The sequence below is a fragment of the Mchenga conophoros genome, linkage group LG6, assembly GCF_057382185.1.
Source record: "Mchenga conophoros isolate Kocher_MC1m ecotype Shallow Benthic linkage group LG6, M_conophoros_male_GT1.1, whole genome shotgun sequence".
NCBI lineage: Eukaryota > Metazoa > Chordata > Actinopteri > Cichliformes > Cichlidae > Mchenga > Mchenga conophoros.
In genome coordinates, this window is record NC_140531.1 from 35,532,940 (window position 1) to 35,556,240 (window position 23,301).

The 23,301-nt window shown below is 40.0% G+C and overlaps 2 protein-coding genes across 4 annotated transcripts in view; both read left to right on the forward strand.

Moving 5' to 3' along the window:
• The first annotated feature begins 11,234 nt into the window (after positions 1 to 11,234).
• Positions 11,235 to 13,446, forward strand: cep20 (centrosomal protein 20). The gene is made up of 4 exons (XM_085278724.1): positions 11,235 to 11,376; positions 12,087 to 12,284; positions 12,553 to 12,637; positions 12,968 to 13,446. Exons 1-4 carry the CDS (start codon positions 11,349 to 11,351, stop codon positions 13,074 to 13,076), a joined length of 420 nt encoding a protein of 139 aa, XP_085134850.1. The 5' UTR covers positions 11,235 to 11,348; the 3' UTR covers positions 13,077 to 13,446.
• Positions 13,447 to 18,277: 4,831 nt separating this feature from the next.
• myh11a (myosin, heavy chain 11a, smooth muscle) overlaps positions 18,278 to 23,301 on the forward strand; it is a 33,043-nt gene continuing 28,019 nt past the window's right edge. For all 3 annotated transcript variants that reach the window (XM_085277760.1, XM_085277761.1, XM_085277762.1), the window contains exons 1-3: positions 18,278 to 18,401; positions 21,467 to 21,831; positions 22,110 to 22,266. In XM_085277760.1, the coding sequence (XP_085133886.1) occupies positions 21,490 to 21,831; positions 22,110 to 22,266 (499 nt within the window). In that variant the 5' untranslated portion in view covers positions 18,278 to 18,401; positions 21,467 to 21,489. The remainder of the gene's footprint in view (positions 18,402 to 21,466; positions 21,832 to 22,109; positions 22,267 to 23,301) is intronic.

Genomic DNA, 23,301 nt, shown 5'->3' on the forward strand with positions numbered 1-23,301 from the left:
ACTCAATCACTGGGTGGCAGACAGCTATGAAGCTGTTATCCAAGCTATGAAGCACAATAGCTGTTCGTTTACACCAATGACTGCAGAATGACTGTTTTGTCCTTCCAGTTACTGTTTTCTGCAGTCATGATGGGTAACCACGGGACAACAAACCCAGGAACACACAGGACTTAAATACAAAGAGTGATAATGAGGGAATCAGACACAGGAGGGGAGCACTGCAGGGAGCAATCGTACATCACAAGGAGTGGAGGAAGCAAAACTGAAAACATTAACAAAGGACGCAAGACTATCAACGTGAAAGGCACGGAGATGCGGACTTGACAGGGACACACGTCTGATGGGAGACAGAGCAAACATGGAGAACAGGGAGACTTCACTGTCTATGGAGAGAAGAGGAGATGAATAAACACATAGACAAGGGTGACTCGACATGAAACGAGGAACACAGGAACGGCACAGAGAAAACACGGAGACAGACTATACACAGCCTAAGATAAACACTGAGGGAGGGAGAACTACAGTCAATAAGAGCCTAAGACATAAAAGAGAGTCAAAACTGTGAATAACACTCAAAGAATATTGTAACCCAACCAGTGCAACCAGTGCAGGGGCAGAGTCCCTACAGCCCGGACTCTGCGTTGTGTAATTTTGTGTTGGATTGGGGTGTACAGAGTAGGGGTGGGTTTTGATTATCGATTTATCGATTAAAATCGATTCTAGCTTGGATAACGTGATATCATTCATTAAAATCCTGAATTGATTTTTTAAATATAAAATTACTTTGCCCGAAACACCAGAATATCAGGTTAAACCTCACAAAATTTCAACAACCACCAAACAGCTAAAACAGTAAACGAGAGCATCAAAACAAAACGCATGTTAGCTTGAAAAGTTAACAAATTGACAACAGCTTAAGGAAAACAAGTATTAACTGTAATAAAATGGTAAAACATAATAATAACCCTTTTTTGCACGCACGAGATCGGGGTCGGATCAAAAAATAGGCGTGCACTATTAACACCGAAAACATGGTCGGTTTTGAGTTTTGCGCATGCGCAGTAACAACAAGTAGGACAGCTTGATAGGTAGGATGTTTTGTCAGAATACCTGCAATGTAGCATCATGATGCTAACGGAGTTCTGGCTAAAACCACTAACTCTGGATACGAGCGTGACACTGCAACTGCTGCGGGCGGACGGGACGAGAGAGGAAAACCAACACTAATAAGAGGAAGGGGGGGAGGGGATGACAGATGGTGTAACCCTGGACACATCACTGTGAAAGAAATACTGTGTAGCAGAAACATTGAGCTGTTAGCCATTAGCATGCCTCCGTACTACCTCCCCAGGGATGTTATCACTAGGGTTGCCAACTCCCTGAAAAATAAATAAGGGACACCTCGTGGCCAGGACCGGGCGACCCAGTTGTCTTCACCCTTCCCAGTGTGGTGAATTTTCTAGCTCTTTTTTTGTGTGTGAAATTATTTTTTTAACCATTTGACTTGAAGTTGATTTAAGTAGATGCATATTCTATTCTTTGTGATATCAACACATGTGAAACAAATGATCATTTAGCTATTTATTTTTAGCTCAAAATGACAACATTAACACAATAAAACAGGTCTCTTTCTTAAACAGAAGCCTGTCATGCTTAACTTTTGAGAATATAAGTAAATCTTTCTTTAAAAGAACTCTGTCCTGCTTAACTTAAAATAATAGAAAACAATAGAAAGAAAAATATTCTTGTAACAGTGCCAAGCTGGTCAAGAAGGCTCACCAGCGCCTCTTCTTCTTGAGGACTCTGAGGAAGAACCACCTGTCCTCAGACATCCTGGTGAACTTCTATCGCTGCACCATCGAGAGCATCCTGACCAACTGTATAACAGTCTGGTACGGGAACTGCTCTGCCTCGGACCGGAAGGCGTTGCAGAGGGTCGTGAAAACTGCCCAGCGCATCGCCGGAGCACCACTTCCTGCCATAAAAGACATCTACAGGAAGCGGTGTCTGAAAAGGGCTGGGAAAATCATCAAAGACCCCAGTCACCCATCACATGGACTCTTCACCCTCCTGCCCTCTGGGAGGCGCCACAGGAGCCTCCGGACTAAGACCACCAGGTACCGGAACAGCTTCTTCCCCACAGCTGTCAGACTCCTGAACTCTGCCTCCTGACATCTGACCCACGTTAAACTCATGGACTGAACATACACACACCCACAATGGACAACTGTACCCTCAAACACACAATAATAACATGGACTGAACCACCACTCACAACCACTAGCACTTTATATAGCCTCTGTAGAAACTATCTACACCCTCACTTATCTTAACTGCACTACTGTATAGCTCTGTGTAAATAATCATTCTGTACATTCGATAATCTTTAATCCTACAACTGTTTACAACTTGCATAGTTCCCATTTCTGTATAGCTGTATATCTCGGATTCTGTAAAGTTATTTATTTCATATTCTGTATAGTTTTTCATATTTATATCCTGTTCATAGCCTGTACATACTTATAGTTATAGAATATTCACAACATACTTCATACCGTGTACATTATAACATACCATAATAGACCCATTTCTGTAATATACTCACATATCTATATTATTGCTGTTAAAGATATTCTATTATCAAAGTACTCAGATGCAATGAAATATCACTCAGACACTTAGAGCAGTTTTAAACGTGCACGGGTGAGAGACTCAGGGAGAGACTCACACACCTCCTTGGTGCAGTCTGGCTTTATTTATACACATCATGAAGCATACAAAAAAGGAAATATCATCCTTATCTTGTCAAGAAAACAGGTGTGGTTTATCAAAAAACTTCGTGTTCTCTACAAGGTTGTTTCTTACTCGTGGGTGGCGGTTTCCTGCTAGTGTGAAGGCAAACAGTGACAATGTGAAGGCAAAGACTGATAATGTGAAGGCAAGCAGTTTCCGTTATAAAGTAGGGAGCCAGCAATTAAAATATGCAGCTGGTTGAGTACAGAACAGAAATATAAACACTCTTAGCTGATTATTATATGAATAATAAAATCTTTAAAAGCAAAAATACTCTGACAATTGCTAATATATATTGTAATATATCTATATCACTAAAGCACTTCTGGATGGATGCAAACTGCATTTCGTTGCCCTGTACCTGTGCATGTGCAATGACAATAAAGTTGAATTCTATTCTATTCTATTTAGTGCATTTAGTACAATTGGCTTCAGTTGAGGTATTATTTCAGCTTTTCTAATGCTAATCAGCTGCTCCTGTTTGTAAACCCACTTGTTCCCATGATTACGCATCATAACTCATCATCATTATTCACCTATGTATTACTTTTATGTATTAGTCATCTATTTGTTGTAATCATCTATCCTTGCAGTTGTTTATTACACAAAATAAATTATATTATCACACTTCTGGCCACATAGCGCTGATATTCACTGCACATGCCCATATTAACTTTTTCCAGCCAGGTGTTTTCCTTTTCCCATTCTTCCCTTTCTCTGAGGGAAACAAACATTGCTGCTCTAATGCTGGGCTTACACTGTGCGGTTTTAGGCCCATTTTGAGCCGATTTTTGAGTGATCGGACCGATTTTGGCCTTCATCGTGCGTCATGTAGTATACGTTGGGTAACGAGAAGTGATTAACACCTCACGACCAGTTCCCGATCATCAATCGCTCGTGAGGGTGTCACCGCAGCTGCTCGCGCGCAAACACGTAAACGTCGGTGAAAAAGACGGAGCAGCACGGCAGTGCAGCGTGTGATCTGGACACAAGCGATGGAGGCACAACTTGTAGAACTTTGGAAAGCTCATCCGAGCCTTTTCGATGTGGCCTCACAAAATTATCACGACCACAACAACCGTGAAAATAGTTGGATTTACACTGCTGCTTAATCACAGCTGCCTGATCAATGTTTTTCATTAGCAATTTAGCAAAGTTGATGGTGGTGGTGTGTCTGTGTGAGTGAAAGACAGAGAGAGAGAGCGACAGATTTTCTGTTATAACCTTCATTTTATGGCGGGGGTAACTACTTTGGCACAACAGCGGCACAGTGTGAGCACTCAGGTCGCATCAGAGCATCGGGCGGTACAGTGTGAGAGTACATCGTGACCTATGAACTTCTAACCCCTGTGAGTCAATCGTGCAGTTTGAGCAGGAGCTGAATAACGTGACTGAAAAAATCACACAGTGTCTGCCCAGCTTTAGGTGTACTGTCGTCCGAGACTTGCACCGCAGAGTCGGCGTTTGTTTCCCTGTTGGCCATGCTTCTTGTTGTGGTCACCTGTTGTCTTCCGGTATTTTCTCCGAAAGCGACCTTTCCTCGACCAATGAGATGAGCGGTAATCTGAATTGTCATACTCGAATTGTCATAAGTGTGCTGTCAGCTCATTGGTCACAAAGCAGGAGAGGGGCTGGGAATTATGTTTTCAAACAAGGCGTTAATTCCATAAACATTTATAGACTACTTTTGGTTCTCACTGTATTACGGGACAAAGTGCGTCCCTTATTAGCTCAATACGGGACGTGTACTTTTGTTTCGAAATACGGGACGATTCCGTATTTTAAGGGACGGTTGGCAACCCTAGTTATCACGATAACAGAGTATGTCCTCCCCTTGGCCAACGTGGATGCAGCCTGTGACTCTCTCCACTCTGTGGTCAGCAGACTGCAAATGCAATCTCTGAGAGCCCTTCTTCTAATATCAGGGGACTTTAATCATGTCTCACTGGACTTGGACATTGGACATGCCCAACCAGAGACAATAAAACACTAGACTTACTGTAGGCCAATGCAGAAGGGCATAAAGTTCATCTCTCCCTCCCCTGAGCTGCAGAGATGGTCAGAGGAGAGCGAGCAGGCTCTTAAGGACTGTTTTGAGTCTACTATGTGGGAGGTGATCTGTGACGACCACAGTGAGGACACTGACAGCCTTGTGACATGCATTACGGACTATATTAACTTCTGTGTGGATAACACTGCACCCACCAGGATTGTGCGGTGTTTCTCCAACAACAAGCCTTGGATTACCCCAGAAATTAAAGCCCTCCTCAAGCAGATGAGGAGATCCTTCAAATCTAGAGACAAGAAGGAGTTGAAAAGGGTGCAGAGAGAGCTGAGAGGACTGATAAGGAATGGGTAGGACAGCTACAGGCAGAAGACTGAGAACCAGCTTCAGCAAAACAACAAAGTCTAGAGAGGCCTTAGAACCATCTCAGGCCACAAAGATCAGAACCCTCTGCCCGTGGGGGATGTGAGGTGGGCAAATGAACTGAATCAGTTCTTTAATAACAGGTTTGATTCATCCATGAGGCAGTCTTCAACATCGGCTGCAGACTCACACACCCCCACTGCTGCTGTTCCACCCCTGACACCTCAGACACTTCACACCTCCTCTACTCACCCTGCTCACTACTCCCCACCCCCAACAACAGTTCCAATACACATTCAACACAAGGCTTCAGCCTGTCTCTCTCAAACACCCAGGTTAGGAGGGAAATGAGAATTAAAGCCAAGAAGGCAGCGGGTCCAGATGGCATCAGCTCAGGTCGTCAGGTCCTGCGGAGACAAACTGTGTGGGGTGATGGAGCACATCTTCAACCTGAGACTGGGGAGAGTCCCACAGCTCTGGAAAACCTCCTGTGTTGTACCAGTGCCAAAGACTCCACGTCCAAAAGACCTCAACAGCTACAGGCTGGTGGCTCTGACATCCGACCTGATGAAGACCCTGGAGCGGCTGGTCCTGAATCAGCTTCGGCCCCTGGTGAGCTCATCACTTCAGTTTGCCTACCAGCCTGGCATTGGAGTGTATGATGCCGTCATTCACCTCCTACATTGTTTCCTCTCTCACCTGGAGAGCGCTGGGAGCACTGTGAGAATCATGTTCTTAGATTTCTCTAATGCCTTTAATGCCATTCTTCCCACAGTTCTGAAGGACAAGCTGGAGAACACAGGAGTGGACCATCACCTCACTACATGGATACTGGACTACCTCACCGATTGACCACAGTATGTGAGAACTCAGGGCTGTGTGTCAGACAGGGTTGTCTGCAGTACAGGGGCCCCATGGGGAATGGTTCTGGCTCCGTTCCTCTTCACCATCTACCGTACACTGCAAACTTCTCCCAAAAATCCACCCAGTGCCTCCTTCAGCAGTTATCTGATGACTCTGCAATAGTCAGACTCATCACTGATAGGGATGACAAAGAGTACAGAGAACTGACCAATGACTTTGTGGACTGGTGCCAGCAGAACTGCCACCAGATCAACACTAATAAAACCAAGGAGCTGGTGTCAGACTTCCGCAGGCACAAACATCCTCCACTGCAACCACTAAGCATCCAAGGTATGGCCATTGAGGCTGTGGACAGCTACTGGTACCTTGGTGTTTAACTGAACAATAATTCAGACGCCCTCTACAGAAGAGGGCAGACAAATGGTCAAAATTAGGCGAATCTACAGTGCATTTCCAGCTCAACAGCGACACCCTGTGACGTATTCAAGTCACTACCTTACAATATTAAACCAAAAACACAAACTCTATGTCACCCAGTAAATATTCTGTTCTATTTACTGGGGACATTTCATTCTTGCATGTACCAACTTCCTGTTTGTCATTCATAGTAAAATAAAAATGCACAACTTAATGTCAGCACTTGTGTCATCACAGGTTCACACAGAACCCTCTGGCTCTGTATCCTGTCTTCACCAAATGGCCAAGGAATAAGCTCAACACAAACAAGATGGCCATATCCAGCTCAACAATTTTTAAAGTGCTAACAGGTGATTCTTTGAGACCACAGATTTTTCCCCCACAGTTTATTGTTTTACTACTAGAAGTGATGAGTATACTTTTAATAATCCTACAGCACTAATTAATCACAGAGCTGGGAGATGAATTGAATTATGATTTAAATCACAACTCTGTCTTTTAACAACTAATTAAACAAGATCATCGCTCAACCCTGTGACCTGAGACATCAATCAGTGAAAACTGTGGGCCAATAAGGAGCGTCAGATGCCTTCTGAAGGTGGGTGTGATGTTTAAAAGGAAGTGTATCCTTGTCTTTGATGTCTACTTTAAAAATGCATTGATCTACATTTCAGAAAATCGCATTGTTCAAAACTGAGTAAATCCAAAATGTTTCACTTGATCACATGTCAAATGATAAAATTTCTTGTATGTAAAATTTCAAAATGTGGTATAGTTATATTCTTGTCTGGTAACAATAATAGACTGAGCTGGCTCTTTTTTTCTCCTTTAAAAATGCTACATTGTCTTCCTCCACACATGAATGAATGTGTGTTTTGAAATAAGTCAAGATATAAAACTATCACATTCTGCTTTATTAAACCTATTCTGCCATGTTCCGATTTTTTGAAAGGTTTCAAAGTAGGTTACACATTTAAATGAAACAGGAAGTTGGTGATGTTTTTTTTTTCAACTCACATACAATGAAAACAAACAGAAATCAGGGCATGAAACTGAAACATTTTGATTGATATTGTGGCATGCAGAGGAATAGTGATGTGCGAATCATGAACGAATCGCTCAGTACTCGAGAATCACTTTACTGACTCGTGCATAATGATTCACAAGCCCAACTGACTCACTGACTCATTCCTGTTGCTATTGGCAAACTAATTTCATTAGTCGAAATATATCTAGCTTATAATTAAAATTGTGGGGGGAAAAAAACAACAGCCAGTTTCTTAACAAAAGCATTTCTGCTCTGAACTGGAAGAAAAAACCCTGAGTAGAAAGCTTCCCAGTTCACAGTAGCATCGCTCTGCTAACATGCTAACAGCACATTTGAGTTACTCACCCCTTGCTCCTGTGCTGATTCATAGCCTAAGCGAATCACTCAGGACTCACTCACCCCCTCATTTAGATGAGAAAATATATATTTGACACATTTGAAGAAAATACTAATAAAATTAAATAAAATTAAAAATAAATGTTCCCTTTAGAAATCTTTTTTTTTTTGCTCTATAAAAATAGTTGTTTTTCTTTTTCAATCACTCATCTTAGCAGTAGGATTTACATGAAAATCCTTCTCGATTCAGTAAAAAGAATTGAATATACCATCACTACAGAGGAATCTTAGCCAAGACACTACATAAATTCAGAGCTTGCTGCTCAACCCCAAGCTGACAGGGGGAGCTTTTCATTAAACACTTGCTGGTGCTACAATGTGCTTCAAGGGTCAATAACAGCATAACAGAACTCACTTATGGTACTGCATTCTTTCTATAAAACAATAACTGTCAGTGACTTTGTACCATAGTATAAACACAAGATTGAAGATAACAGTTAACCTTACAGTAATTCCTGTATTACTGTAAGGTTCGGTACCTTACAGTATGAAAAAGAAAAGCCCAACAGACAAACCCCTCTGAGCAAGTACTTGGCGACAGTGGGGAGGAAAAACTTTCTTTTAAGAGAAAGAAACCTCAGACAGAACCAGTGTGTGTCTCACTGCTTTACACTCGCTGTCCTGGAGAAGCTCCCAGAAATTTTAAATACTTTCAGTTAGGAGAGTAGTGTAATAGGTGATCCAAGCACCAATGATACTGTTCGTCAGCAGTCCACTTTTATCAAACCCAATTCCGATATTGGGTCACATTGTGAGACGTTTTAGTAGGATCCTTAGCCCTCACAGGCCAGCTGTAAAATTTGCAATCTTAGTTCACTTGGGTCATTCACATCTTTGACCCATTCTGGGACTGCTTTTCTCTATTTAGAAGATACAGTATTTACCTAAATGTGTCAGGTATACCAGTACATTTGCTGCACATGTACACTCACTGGAGTCTTGTGGAAATACAAAATGCCCTCTGTTCCTGTCAAACAAAAGCTTTATTCTAAATGACTTGATCTCAACAAGTAACATAAACGTTGTCTTCTCAACATAGACAGTGGTCAGAAATGGTAATTTGAGTGTTTTTTCCAAGGAACGCCCCTTCGACTATACATTTTTTTTAGCTCTGAGGAAAGCTAAAAAGGTTCTCCAAGTGGTAGGGCGGTGGACCACTCAACCTTGATGTTTGCTGTTTTTGCATTGCTCTCCTAAACCCAAAATAGTTTTCTGTTTCACTTTTGTGATTTTATTTCTTCTATTCCTCTTATAACTATTTTATGGCTGATTTTAATATTTATATTTACCAGGCTGAACATCTGAATTTTGATGTGTATGAGACAGAGGTGGGACCAAGTCATTGTTTTGCAAGTCTCAAGTAAGTCTCAAGTCTTTATCCTCAAGTCTCAAGTCAAGTCTCAAGTAATGTCAGGCAAGTCAGAGTCGAGTCTCAAGTCACTGGTGTAAAAGTCCGAGTCAAGTCACAAGTCTGAAACTTTGAATTTCAAGTCCTTTCGAGTCTTTAAAAAAAAAAAAAAAACGAAAAAAATAATGTTGCAGTTATGCTAAATGTAAATATTAGACCATGTAATTTTAAAATCTGTGTTTTTCTCAACACATGACAAAATAGTGAACTTAGAAAATATACACAAATTGTGAAATTGCACCTCTTTAAAATGCAGCTCAATTAAACCTAGCTCCAAGAATAATTTTCACAGTTCACAGTTCTGAGATAAGCTGCATGTTATTCTTGGATGCGGTTGTAGGACCGGCTTTAAAATCGCATGACAAAAATATCATACACATTAAAAAAAAAACTGTATCACCAACGTAGCCTGGACAACATTTGCTAGTTAGATGAAGTCAGCTATCTCATTGTAGCATATTTATATGCATATTTATAATCATACGGTTCTTGGAGTGAGTGCATACACTCATGAAGTTTAGTAACTTCAGGTCACTGCAACAAGCCCAGGTACAGTTTACCGACGGATGGGTGCAAGACCTTGAAATGCACCGTGTAGAACGAAAGACCATCGTACGAACAAAGGTAAGTTTACCAGTCTCACAAATCGTCTTCATAAATACACATTCGTTAACCGTTTATTAATAGGACCTTTGAGCTCAACGGTAATTAATTAGTAGTGGAAATAATTTCTGGTACCCGTCACAGAAATGTAGCAGTGACAATAATATATGCTGTAATCGTACTGGACAATTAGTGATACAAAAAACCTGTTTTATCCTGTGAATAAAAGTATATGTTTTTGTCAGTGTACCATAATAACAGAAGCGAAACGCAATATTGTGTCAGGACAATTCACTATTTATGCACAATAAATAAAGGAGCATAGCGCAACAATTTCTGTTCAGCGCCAGACTTGCTTGTAACCTATATCACCAATTATGTTATGAAAATGACGTATTAACTACTAAAAAACACTGACCTTCGTGTAAATGCTTGGAGCAGACTAACCTGTGAGCTGGAGTGTTCTGGGACGTTATATTTGATCTTTGAATGGCTGCAATCCAGGCCATCCGTCGTGTCTTTGTCACTTCGGAAACATGGCTCGAACAATTTCTCTTCAACGACGTAATCCGATAACAACCGATCTCTTTACCCGTCGGCTTCCCGTGGCTGTCATGCGACCGGCTATTGCAGTTAATAATACAACAGCTTCTTGACATTTTTGTGTTTCTTTTTATCGCTGTGTAACTGATTTTAATTGAAAGCCTGCGTGCGCTAGTACCGCTTGCCACGAGTTCCCAGAATCCTTTGCGGTTCTACCCGTGAATGACGTCACATTTTCAATCTCTATATAATATGCATGTTAAATTTTATATTTGGGGTAAAATATCAAGTCTTTTCAAGTAAACCGGTTCAAGTCCAATTCAAGTCCCAAGTCATTGGTGTAAAAGTCCAAGTCAAGTCACAAGTCTTAGAACATTTTTTCAAGTCAAGTCTAAAGTCATAAAATTAATGACTCGAGTCTGACTCGAGTCCAAGTCATGTGACTCGAGTCCACACCTCTGGTATGAGAATCCCTTAACCTAACCATGTTTCAGCATTTTACATAAGTGTGGTCAGACTCTTTCTCTTTGACAGACTATTTATGATCATAGGTTATTGCATTTGATGTAAACTGTGCCTTGCCTACTCCTAGTTTTAAGTAAACTCTGTCCATGCGAATGCTTTTGAATGCTCTGCTCACTTCAATAATATTTATGATATGGTCAATCATTTCATTGCCATGTGCTTGAGAACTCTGAACCAAATGCACCTCTAAAGCTCAGCCATGTTGTCCTTCAAACCCCCCCAAAAATCACAGTAAAAATACACTTGTACATAATCTGGTCTTCCATAAAAATTGTGATTTTTTTAAAGTCTTCTCGTGTTATCTTCCTGAGTTGTCTTCCGCCACCTGTTGGGGCGCTATTTTTGGAAACGTTCATGTGGGTTGTATAGGAACACTCGTTGCGATGGCGACCATCACTGAACTGAAGTGCGGTAAGAGCTCACTGCCATTAGCATAATTCATTATTTTGTTTCCTAACTAGTATCCTAATACGATCTCAGATCAACCCACATAATTTTAGATGTTATTTTACAAGCTAGCGAAAAGCTACGAACACTGGCAAACTATAAAACACAGAAACATCCTTACCAGCCTCCATTCAAAAGTTTAATAAGTCAGCTACCTAAATGGCAGTGGTTTTAGGGATATTTTAAGGATGAATCAACCCATTGCCGCCTTTATTGTTAACACCTATAATTCGATTCGGCATAGCTAAACACGTAATATACTTTATTCGATCTATATTTTTTCAGGAAATTTTCGCTGCTCGCCAGCGCTAACAGCTGCTAGCCAGCTAGTTCAGAGTTAGGCTAGTTAGCATAGGGGGAGGACATGTAATAAACATTTTCATAAAAATAAGAACAGATTAATGGTTGAGAATTACTACGATTTAAAGAGTGTGTTGTGAAGATATTGACATGAATATGAGTTGTTATCGAAGCGGTCTATAGCTTTAAAAATACCAAGAATATGTTAAATTGGTAAATTTCTGTACGGTGTACGTCGTACAAAAACATCCCGCTTTCATTCGTTAGCTAAATTTACTGACCAAACAGATTCGTTGTACCCATAGGGGTTGTTTAGTTTTCCAATCTATTATCCTTTTTTTTTTTTTGCTGTGTTAAAAATGTGAATATTTTAGCTTTGAGGGAAACGCTGGAGTCTCGCGGTGTGCTGGGCCAGCTGAAGGCTCGCATCCGGGCGGAGGTGTTCAGCGCCCTGGATGACCAGCGTGAACCGCGACCTCCCCTGTCCCACGAAAACCTGATCATCAACGAGCTCATCAGGGAGTACTTGGAGTTCAACAAGTACAGATACACAGCGTCTGTGCTGACTGCAGGTGGGTGAGGTCCAAAAAAGTGCAAGCTCAACATTTTTTAATTTTATTTTTTTTTACAAACTTTAAGAACTGTAACTACTATTATTATGATTATGATTTATTACCTACGACCATTCAACTGCTTGTCAACACAAATGTATAATCAGCCAATCACATGGTAGCAACTCAGTGGACTCAACTATGTAGACTTGGTCAAGACAGTGGCTGTCATAACCAGCAACTATTGTTGAGAAAAGTGAATATTTTTTAGCACTGTTTGTTTTCTCAGAGTCGGGCCAACCCGAAGTTCCTTTGGACAGACAGTTCCTGGCGAATGAGCTGAAAGTCACTGAGGATCCAAGCTCCAAGTCAGTGTAAGTGTAGAAAGCAGGATTTAAGAAATACCAGTACATTCTGCTACTGAACATAATGTTCAAAAATTAGCTGAACTCTTTGGGGAATGTTCAGAGTGGGCGTAACAATTTGACAGTGTCCCCATGAATCCTCATCATAGTTGTGCACTGGCTTGATGACTTGGGAATTTATTCTAATTTAAAAAAAAAAATAAAATAAATTAGCACTTATCTCCATGTACCGCCAGTAAAAACTGAAAGGCGTACAATTTAAAATAATTACTATCAGTCACCTAGTTTCCTTCTCTAATGAAAACTTAATTACAATTCTTTTGTTTTTTTATTTTGCAGACCTCTTCTATATGGCTTAGTGTCCCACTTTGTGAACAGCAGTAATAAGGGAGGGAAGGTGTTTCTGCGAGGCGCTGCTGCCATTAACACTCCTGGAACTGATGCCTAAAGTTTGATGATACAGCAGTGACTTACTATGTTGTATCTCGCCTCTGTCCTTGTAGTTATTCAGCCTTTACAGCGTAAAGTCTGTAAGGTCTTGTTAGCTCAGTAATCTTTGTGTCTTTGTTATAAATTGCCAAATGTTCTTTGTGGCCTTTTTTACATTTTGAATTTATTATCAGACTTCAACACTTTATTTATATTAGTCACAGTGTAATCCTAATAATTAATAATCCTAATTGTTTTTGTCATAGTTGAGTTAAAGGATTGAGATTACATTTGTGATGTATTTGGTGTTTCATTTTGTAAATATGTGATATTTTTTGACTGATTTTTAACAGTGTAAAAATAATAAAATCTTTATTTTTATTCACCAACTGCAATTGCTGATCTCATTCTCCACCATATGGTGGCAGTGTCACCACAGACAAAACTGAAGTCTGCTTTTTTCATAGGATTAAACAACTTTCCTATTTTTTCAGTCTTATGCAGCCAATCATTTCTAACATGCAGACCAACAGTACTGGGTTTGACTTGTTGGTTGGTCTGGTTCACTGGGGCCTCCCTGTGCTCGCATGTGTCCTACCCAGCATACACACCACATCTCACACTCTGATAGCTACGATAGAATCCGGCCTCACTGCATCCCCGAATTAGATAAACAGCTAAGGAGATGAATGGATGGACATGTTACACTGTAACAGGTCCTAAAAGACCTTACAACATTGAAGATATTGAGAGCAGGACCTTGAGCATAAAAGTTGCAAATATAGCAGAGACCACAGCAAGTGCACTTTAATTAAGCTGCATGCATTAAACAGGCCTCTGAGGCGATCATACAGCTTGTACATTGATATGAAATGTTGCAGGCTTTTCCAAATTTACAAGACTTATTCATTGTGAATGCAAGCACTTTCTCTTTTACAGTTTTCATCATAGGGTGATTAAAGTAGCTGCTCCTCAACGTTGACCAAAATAACACTTTCCTGTGATTGTTTTAGTGGTCATTGTATTGTGTGAAACTAAACCCACCCATGATCCAAAGCTGTGCCCTTCAGTTGCTTATATAAATGAACCTAAACTAAGGTATAATGCATCTTCCAGACTTTATTCTGTAGCTTCTCTCTTTCATGTTTACTTCTTTTTCTCATTTGCTTGCTGCAGCTTAAGAGAAAAGGCAATGAGGTCCTTCTTACCTTGATAATTTTATTTTATCTGACCCCAAAGACCACAAAACAACAACAGTAAATCAACAAAACTTAATTATATCTATGTGTATACTGTGTGTAGCCCAGATCCCACGCTAATTATGCACTGCGTCGAGCTTTTCACATAGTTTCTCACCGTTTTAAGGAACTTGACATTTTTATCTCAAACTTAAAGCCCTAAGTTTCTGGAAGTGATTATCTACTGAGGCAGCCTTTTATTTCTTATCCTGATTACTGATGTTGGGCACTTAGTTGCACTGTTTAAACCATTTGTAACCTGCTCTACGTCTAAGTTATTTTTAGGTTATACACATTTGTTTCTGCTCATCATAGGTCTCAGATTCATCCACTGAAACAGTGAAGTGATAATACTGAGCACATGGTGTATTATCTTGAATTTGGCCACAAAATGATTGATGTACCTTTAGTGCAGCTTGTTGAAGAGCTTAACTGTCTACGGTGTCCTAATTTATTGTTTCCTAGTATCAAATGAAAATAGCGCTATGTCTTTGTTCGTCTGAAAATGTCTGAATTTACATGGTTTTACAAAAACAAACCTGATTTTTCCTTAAAGCTGAGGTACTCAAATACCTACTTCACTGACATCTGATATATCCATTCTCTTTAAAATGGCTTTACAAGCTCCTGAAGTTGAACAATGACACGATTGTTCAATTGGCAGTTTGCCCCATAATTGGTAGCATTTCTTCTCCACTGTATAAATTAGTTGTATGCAAAACAGGCAGCTGTATAAATAGTGTTAAATGCAGTGATCCTTTGACTGCTGCAGGCTGAACTGACGTTTGCCTCTGTGCTTAAATTAGAATGCAATTGCATTCCTTGGGGGTCAAACATATCCATAAACATGTTTTCTCTCCAATAGATGACCATCTATGGACATGAGGATGAAGAAAAAATACACATGAAACATGCTGTATGTACGAGATCTTAATATGACACCTCGTTTTGTTTTTATTGCTTCGAGGGAATCCTCCACATGTACGTGCTCAATTGCTTTAGCCATTCTGGCTGGTTTACTATAAACAGTGACCTGTTTGAATTCACTTGCTGCGTGTTAATTCATTTGCTGTGTGTAAATAAAATACAGATGATTAACATTTGATTTCTAAGTGAAAATCCTGCTTAGGTTTATTTCATTTGGAGTGGGATTTTGCCATCATTCACTCAGAGGTTTAAATCCATGTTCACTCCCGCTGTCTCCTCCTTAAAGGTGTGTCAGGACAAAGTTTAGAACAGATTAACTTTCAATACAAATAAATAATAATCCTTCCTTCTACCTTCATCCATTATTATGGCTCTTATTCTGGAAAATGATCCTGTTATACACTGTTTAGTTCAGAGGGAATCCCAAGTCTCTGTGTACTTATTTCAAAGGCATTAGCCTCAAGCTGCAAATTGTTAATTTCATATTTTATCTCACTAAAAATAACAAGAAAATAACAAGTCTTTCTCTTGTGTGCACTAAACAGAAGCTATAAACCAGTTGTCTGTCACAGCTAACTGCAGGTAAATAGAGTTAGAGTTTGGAGCCATAGGAGTAACTTTGTTTGAACAACCCTGTTGCTATTGAACCATATTTAGTCACTGGAGCTTGGGGTGGTTGCCTGTGCTAGACTTTGAAAGTAACACAGAAAGCTGCAGAGATTCCATACAGACGCCATTCTCCTTATATGGCACACACTGCAACTTCTCTGTTCAGTGTATCTGTTCCTCTTTCCCTCCTCTTCACTCTTCATCCCTCCCACTGCCTGTCTGTGCTGATTTTTTCAACCCATGGTCCTTTTCCACGAATGCCACCCCATCTCCTTGATGTTGGCCAGAGGGAACCTGAAGGCCCTTAATGTTGGTCTTAGGTCTGTCATCAGTTTTTACACAAACAGACACACACGAACACAATGCTATGTCTCTGGCGCAGTTATCAACCAGCAGTTTGATTTACCGGGACAAACAGAAAAGTGTCCTTATAAAGGAAGTTCCATTGGAAAGAAGCTGCACACAGGAGGGATGCAGCAGGACAGGGGAGGAGCTGTTTGCTGTGTGTGTAGCAACAGAAAGATGGGATGTGCACACACACACACACACACAAAGAAACTCACATTCATTATGCGAATTATGAGTTATGTACTGGTGGGAAACTCTCCAGGGAGGTTACAGTAAAAGGGGATTCCTATGCAGGGGACAGCTGGTTTTCCTTATGAGGAGTGGGAACGCATTGCATAATCTTTAAACCCTAGAACGTGTAGGAGTGACGCACACAGTTTTATAATTATGATTCCTGTTCATTTTTTCCCACTGTTTAGCCTTATTAGATTCAACTCAGAGGTGTGTGGAAATAAATGATACAAAATAAGGAGGTAAAAGCCCAGATTGCAATTTGAAATAATATTTTATTAGACTGCAGTTAAATTGTCTAAATTGTAAAGACTTTCTTGATTGCCTTTGAATAAATTCTTTGAAACATGACACCTGTAAATTATGTTAAAAAGGTTTTTCTACAGGGAAAGTACATAGAAATACATTTTTATTATATTGAAAATGTACTGCCACAGACAGAAGACAACTCCATCCCACACATCCACTCCTACAGCCATTGTAGAATAACACATACATCACCTAACATGCATGTCTTTAAACAGTAGAAACTGGAACACCTGGAAGAAACACAGACATTGAGAGAACATACAAACTGATAACAACAGTTAATTATGATTCAAGGCGCCCAATAAACGCTTGGCTTGATTAGTGCTGAATTACTAAATATTTTTGAACCAACTCTTTCCAAAGAAATTAGTTAAGACAGCAAGTGATAGCATGTTTTTAAGATTAGACTCAAATTGAACCAATTATTCGGCTTCTGTGTTTATTGTGGGTCCAGCTTTTATGATTCAATTAATGGAAACAACAAATCAAGTCATGAAATGTTCCTAAAATCTGTCATGATGCATAAAGAATAAACACATAAATTCAAGTTGAGCCATGCTGTTTACCTACAAACACACATTTGGCTTGTCCATCTACAAGAATGTAAAGTAATTGAACTAATTCTTTGGACAGGAGGGAGAGGAGAGGATGTTCCCTTTGGTAAGGTTATACTATTACACGTTTTCTTTTATATTTTTTAATATAAACTGCAGTTACTTTTAAAATATCAAGGTTTAGTTATCTAGTTTTATACAAATGATCTCATTTTAATTAATAAAAAACAAGTTATTATTTAATTTAACACAGTATCACTGACACTAAAATATCTAGTGTGTGAGAATTTGAGTTAATCGGTCTATTAATCTGAATAATGTGCTTATGGTAGACTCATAACCAAGACGTAGAATGAACCTTGCTGTGTTACATAGGCTTGATTATTTTTCGGGGTATTTTAATGTAGTTTGGCTCATGATGTAGTTAATTTTAACGAGAAGTTCTATATCAATTTGGATCATTTTATTTATAAAATATGTCACATGTATAAACGTGTTGCACATTAAAATCTAAAAAAAAAAGGGCTTGTAACATAAATGTTGTGGATTTAGATGTACTGGATTTGTTAGCTGCAGTAAATTTCAAGATATTAAAAAAAACTGATGAAACTGTATTACACGCCAATTTATTTTACAACCATAACCTGACCTCACAGCCCGTGTGTGCGCTAGTCTTACACACAAACATGATGTCTTTGTGCTGGAACAGTAAGCATGGAGATTAGGGAGTTATGGTGTTTTCCATTTTACTGTTGACTGTTATATATGACCTTTTAATCCTCTGCTTCTCTGTCAGCAGCACCCTCCACTCCATTCAGCGCCTTTTCATTCATCTTACATCCCTGTGACTCCTCGAACCTGCTGGTGTCCGCAGTGCGCATGTCCGTTGCCTCCGCAGCCCCGCTGACAGATGTAGACTGCAACTGGACGATGCTGCAGCTGGAGGAGGAGGGTCCCCTCGTACAGCTCCACCTTCGCGCAACAGTCCGCAGTTTAAATAGTAAGGCTTTGAAATTGACGAGGGTCATTTGGACTGTTCGCTTTTGGAGTACCTCGTCAACGCCGGCTTCTCCAAACTCCAACTTTCCAAAGCCAAAGCTCCCCTGAACACCCGTTTCTTCACATTATGTAAGTATATCCTTTAGTGGAAGCGTGCAGCGGCGGTCATGAAGTGCACCTGTCAATCGGCATCCCCTCATAACTTTAAATGCGTTTAAGGAAGAGGGAGTCTGCGTGTTTTCCTGTAGATAATGGCGGTTGCAGAGCTTTATTGTGAACTTTGTAGCTACTATGAAAAATTATTTTAAAAATATGCTTTAATTAATGTTTTATGGTAGCCTAGCATATGAGTTTTATTCATAACTTCTTCTGACAGTTAAAAGCAATGACATAGTTTACGTATCTGGGCGTCAGCTCATTATGTAATTATACATCTCCTGTATGCAAACACTTATTTGTGCATTAGATAAAGTGCAACAGACGACGTAGTATTATTGTTAAGTTAATCAACTACAGTTAATACTGTAAAAAAAATACATATATTAAATAAAACTGTAAAAAGTATTCGCGATCATAAGGAAAAGGGGAAAGGTCTGTCTATCTAAGAACCACATCCCACTGACCACTGAGTTTCCTGTTTTCCAAATATGGTTGTATTGGGCTGCATGTATATCCAGTATGTTTTCCCTGAAGATGCAGATAGCACAGACTCGTGACAATTTTCACATACAGCTAACTAATCTTGTCATGATTGGTTTGGAGGAGTGATGGACTGATTTTTATATAACACTCTTCTGCTCTCCTGAGGCACTCAAAGCGCTTTATACATGCCTCATTCACAAATTCATACAAGCCTTTTTTCTATGATTAAGCGCTTTCTGTCTAACATTAACACACATTCATAGCAACTTGGGGCTAGTATCCTGCCCAAGGATATTTGGCATGCAGACGTAGTCTCCCTTCTGTTTTATTTCAAGGGCTTTCACTGTCATAACCACACAAGCTAATGGACAGTCTAATAACTGAGTATTTCAACTCAATTATATATATGTAAAACTTGGATGCAGCTTTAAACAGATTAATTTTGCCACAGCATCACAGGTTTCTGGATGAACAGTTAAAGGAACAGTTTGGCAAGCACTGGGATATTCCTGGTCAGAAAATAAGAGGAAACACTTCCTGGAACAAGTCAAGTGTATATTTTAATAAATTCAATTAAACTATTTTCATGTTTTAATAGCAAACATTGAGCAAAGGCCTGGAAAACCTGATGCATCTGAGTTTATTGATAAAAGGATAACAGGAAGAAGAGAGAAAAGTTGTAAAATTGTCAGCCACTCGGTCAGCCACAAATAGAAAGGTCACTTAGTCTCCTGAGTGATATTTCCACTTGTTTATTATTTTTGATAGAGACTCTGGAATAATGATCCAGTTTATTGGTCTCATCACAAGTTTTATTTTTAGCCTTGGTGTGATATTTTTGACAAACTAGAACCGAGACAATACTGATTTGGTTTGATGATTACACAGGAGAGAGTTTAATATTATATTTAGTGGTTAAAGTTATGACAGATCAATAATACTGGATTATGTGTAGTTTAGTCTCATGACGAATAAAGATGCCAGAGATGACAAACCATCGTCGTGACTGTGAGACTTTTCCCTCTGAACCCTGTTCTGTCTTCAAGATACACTTACTGAGCACCAAACTGTATCAACACCACAGAAAGTGAGAGTGGACTCCACAACTATTAAGCATTAACTCAAGTTGGTGAGAAAGGTTAAAGAGAGTGAGGAGGAGCAACTTGATTGGCTGCACACACTTAAGTATACGGGGAGTGTCAGGAAAAGTTTGTTTACATTTATCTGCAGAAAATCACCAGATCATCAGAGGGTTCCTTCCTTGTTTTCTCAGACGTGTGCTTGACTTACTGCTTTCATCCACTGACATATAGACAGTGTTTGCTTCTGCTTCAAGCTAATACTTTTACAGTATATTTTATAGTTTGTGACTTAGTTTGTCTAAGACCAGGATTTCATATATAAGCTATCTTAGGTTAGAAAGTAAAACATTTTTTCCACTTAAAAACTTGCAAACTTGTTTCATTTTATCCATCACATTATGGTTTTATAGTTATGTAACAGTCCCTAAATTAGATCTAATGGGTTCCGTTTTTTTAATAACACTTGAAAAGAATTAAGTGCATGTACATTTACTCTACATATTTCTGTTAGCATTTCACATAAGCTCGGGAATGCTCCTTTTCAGACATGACTGAGTCCCAGGCACTTGTTCATGATTTAACCAGTGCATTTAAAAATGAATGCTACTATGGCCCCGTGTGAAGCACGATTGTTAAAGCTCCGGGCCCCCCTCAGGCTCTCTGCCTTACTGTTATCATTTTGGAGTAAACGACAAGGCCGGCAAGAGACATACTATTCCCTATATGGGCTTTGTTTGGGAGTTCACTTGCCTTGCTGTTTAGGTCTGCAGAAAAGAGCCCTGCTCCAGAGAAGGGGTCCATATATGGTCATCACAGCACGAGACTGAAGCCTCAAGCAGGAGACAGAGAGAGAGTAAGAGAGAGCAGGAGAGAGAGAGAGATGCAGAGTGAAAGACCGGAAAAAATGGATGTTGACAATTAAGCACTGACTTGACTGAGTATAAGTAAATGCCAGCAAGTATTAATGGTTTAGAGTTATTTGAGATAGAGCTGTTGACAAAACGTAGCGGTCTTTGTTGCTGAGTTAATTAAAATCAATTTCCCAGCCTCAGTCATTGGATCTACAGTAGGGAGGGGAATTGTTTGAGCTCTTCCCTTGTGGTGTGTGAGAGAGACAGGGAGAGAGTGCAGGGTCGAGAGGGGGGTGGAGGTCTGTGAGAATGGCTGCACTCTGGAACTCCCCGATAGATGAAGCATATTAACTCTTTGGGTTACGACCACAAGCAAGGAGGCAAATTTATAGCATGACTCCCACTAGGACTTACTCATTACTTGACACAGGGTTTTGCTATCTATAGGCCCAATCAGGTACTTCCAGTACCTGCAAGTGATTATTGTCTCTTACTGACTGCTGCTACTGACTTTCCGTTGCCTCTTTTCTCCCTTACTTGCATTCTTTCTGTCATCCATCTTTGTTTTACTTACTGCTCCCTCTTTTCTAACATTCAGTTAATTTTTTGTCATCGACAGCTGGCCCTTCACCTTAAGCCAAGATGTCCACGAAGGCCCCTACCGAGGATGAGAAGTTCCTCTTTGTTGACAAAGACTTCCTCAACAGCCCGATGGCTCAGGCTGACTGGGCAGCCAAGAAGTTGGTATGGGTTCCATCAGAAAAGCATGGCTTTGAGGCAGCTAGTATAAAGGAGGAGCATGGCGACGAGGTGCTGGTGGAGCTGGCTGATAATGCCAAGAAGATAACAGTCAATAAAGATGACATCCAGAAGATGAACCCTCCCAAGTTCAGCAAGGTGGAGGACATGGCCGAGCTCACCTGTCTAAATGAGGCCTCTGTGTTGCACAATCTTCGCGAGAGGTACTTCTCTGGGCTCATTTATGTAAGTATTTACTAAAAACAAGCGCATGCTCACAAAATAGTTTATGCCTTATTCTTATGGCAACTTGTTGACTTTGTTATCCCTTTGTTATTTGGATTGGGATGTACAAACTCTGACCCTAAATAAAGTACTAGAAAAATGATGACAAACTATGAATTTCCTCAGATTATTGTACTTTTTACTACTACTACTACTACTGTCTCGTTCTCTGGCAGAAACAAGCATGCAAACTGTGCAAGTTGTCCTTGTCTCACCTTTCTTGCATTCTCTGCTCTCAGACATACTCTGGCCTGTTCTGCGTGGTGGTGAATCCTTACAAAATGCTGCCCATCTACTCAGAGAAGATCATTGAAATGTACAAAGGAAAGAAACGACATGAACTACCCCCTCATATCTATTCCATCTCTGACAACGCCTATAGAAACATGATGCAAGGTAAGATGCTTACTACAAAACTCCTCTTGTGATGTAGATGCTTTCATACTGCAAAGACATGTTCCTACCCATGTTAGCTCTGTAATGGGGCTTTTTTATGTTATCTATCCAAAGTATACAATAGAAAAAGAGTCTTAGGCAACCCTTTCTTTATGTTTTGCTTCCAAGGAGCCAGACTCTAGTATTTTTAAAAGTGGTTCTCCAAATCAAATCAAATCACTTTTATTGTCACATCACATGTGCAGGTACATTGGTACAGCACATGTGAGTGAAATTCTTGTGTGCGAGCTTCACAAGCAACAGAGTTGTGCAAAATACAATAATGTAAACAAGCAAAATACAAGAATGGCTACATCTGAAACTAATAAATATATGTACAATATATAATAGTATATGCATTTCTGGATGTGTATACTAAATATTTTTCTACGTGTGTGTGTGTGTGTGTACACATATTTTACAAATTAAATAGAGTAAACAATAAATAAAATATATAAAATAAAATATACAGAGTGAGACATGTGCAAAACAGTGGCATTACTGTACAGTATGGAGTGCATAATGTTAAAGTTCCAGTAGTGAAGCTGAGGTGTCTATGAAGTGTTCAGCAGTCTGATGGCCTGATGGAAAAAGCTGTCTCTCAGTCTGCTGGTACGGGACCGGATGCTGCAGAACCTCCTTCCTGATGGAAGCAGTCTGAACAGTTTATGGCTGGGGTGACTGGAGTCCTTGATGATCCTCCCCGCTTTCCTCAGGCACCGCTTCCTGTAGATGTCTTGGAGGGAGGGAAGCTCACCTCCAATTATCCGTTCAGAGCACCGCACTACTCGCTGGAGAGCTTTGCAGTTGTAGGCGGTGCTGTTGCCATACCAGGTGGTGATGCATCCAGTGAGGATGCTCTCAATGGCACAGTGATAGAAGGTCCTGAGGATGCGGGGGCTCATGCCGAATCTTTTCAGTCTCCTGAGAAAGAAGAGGCGCTGCTGCGCCTTCTTCACTGTTTTGTTTGTGTGTACTGACCACGTAAGATCCTCA

Excerpts from the sequence above, each read along its gene's own strand:
- cep20 (XM_085278724.1), top strand. The coding sequence starts at position 11,349 with ATGGCGACCATCACTGAACTGAAGTGCG. Across the intron at positions 11,377-12,086 it reads CATCACTGAACTGAAGTGCG|CTTTGAGGGAAACGCTGGAG; the intron begins GTAAGAGCTCAC and ends TGAATATTTTAG. Across the intron at positions 12,638-12,967 it reads GATCCAAGCTCCAAGTCAGT|ACCTCTTCTATATGGCTTAG; the intron begins GTAAGTGTAGAA and ends TTTATTTTGCAG.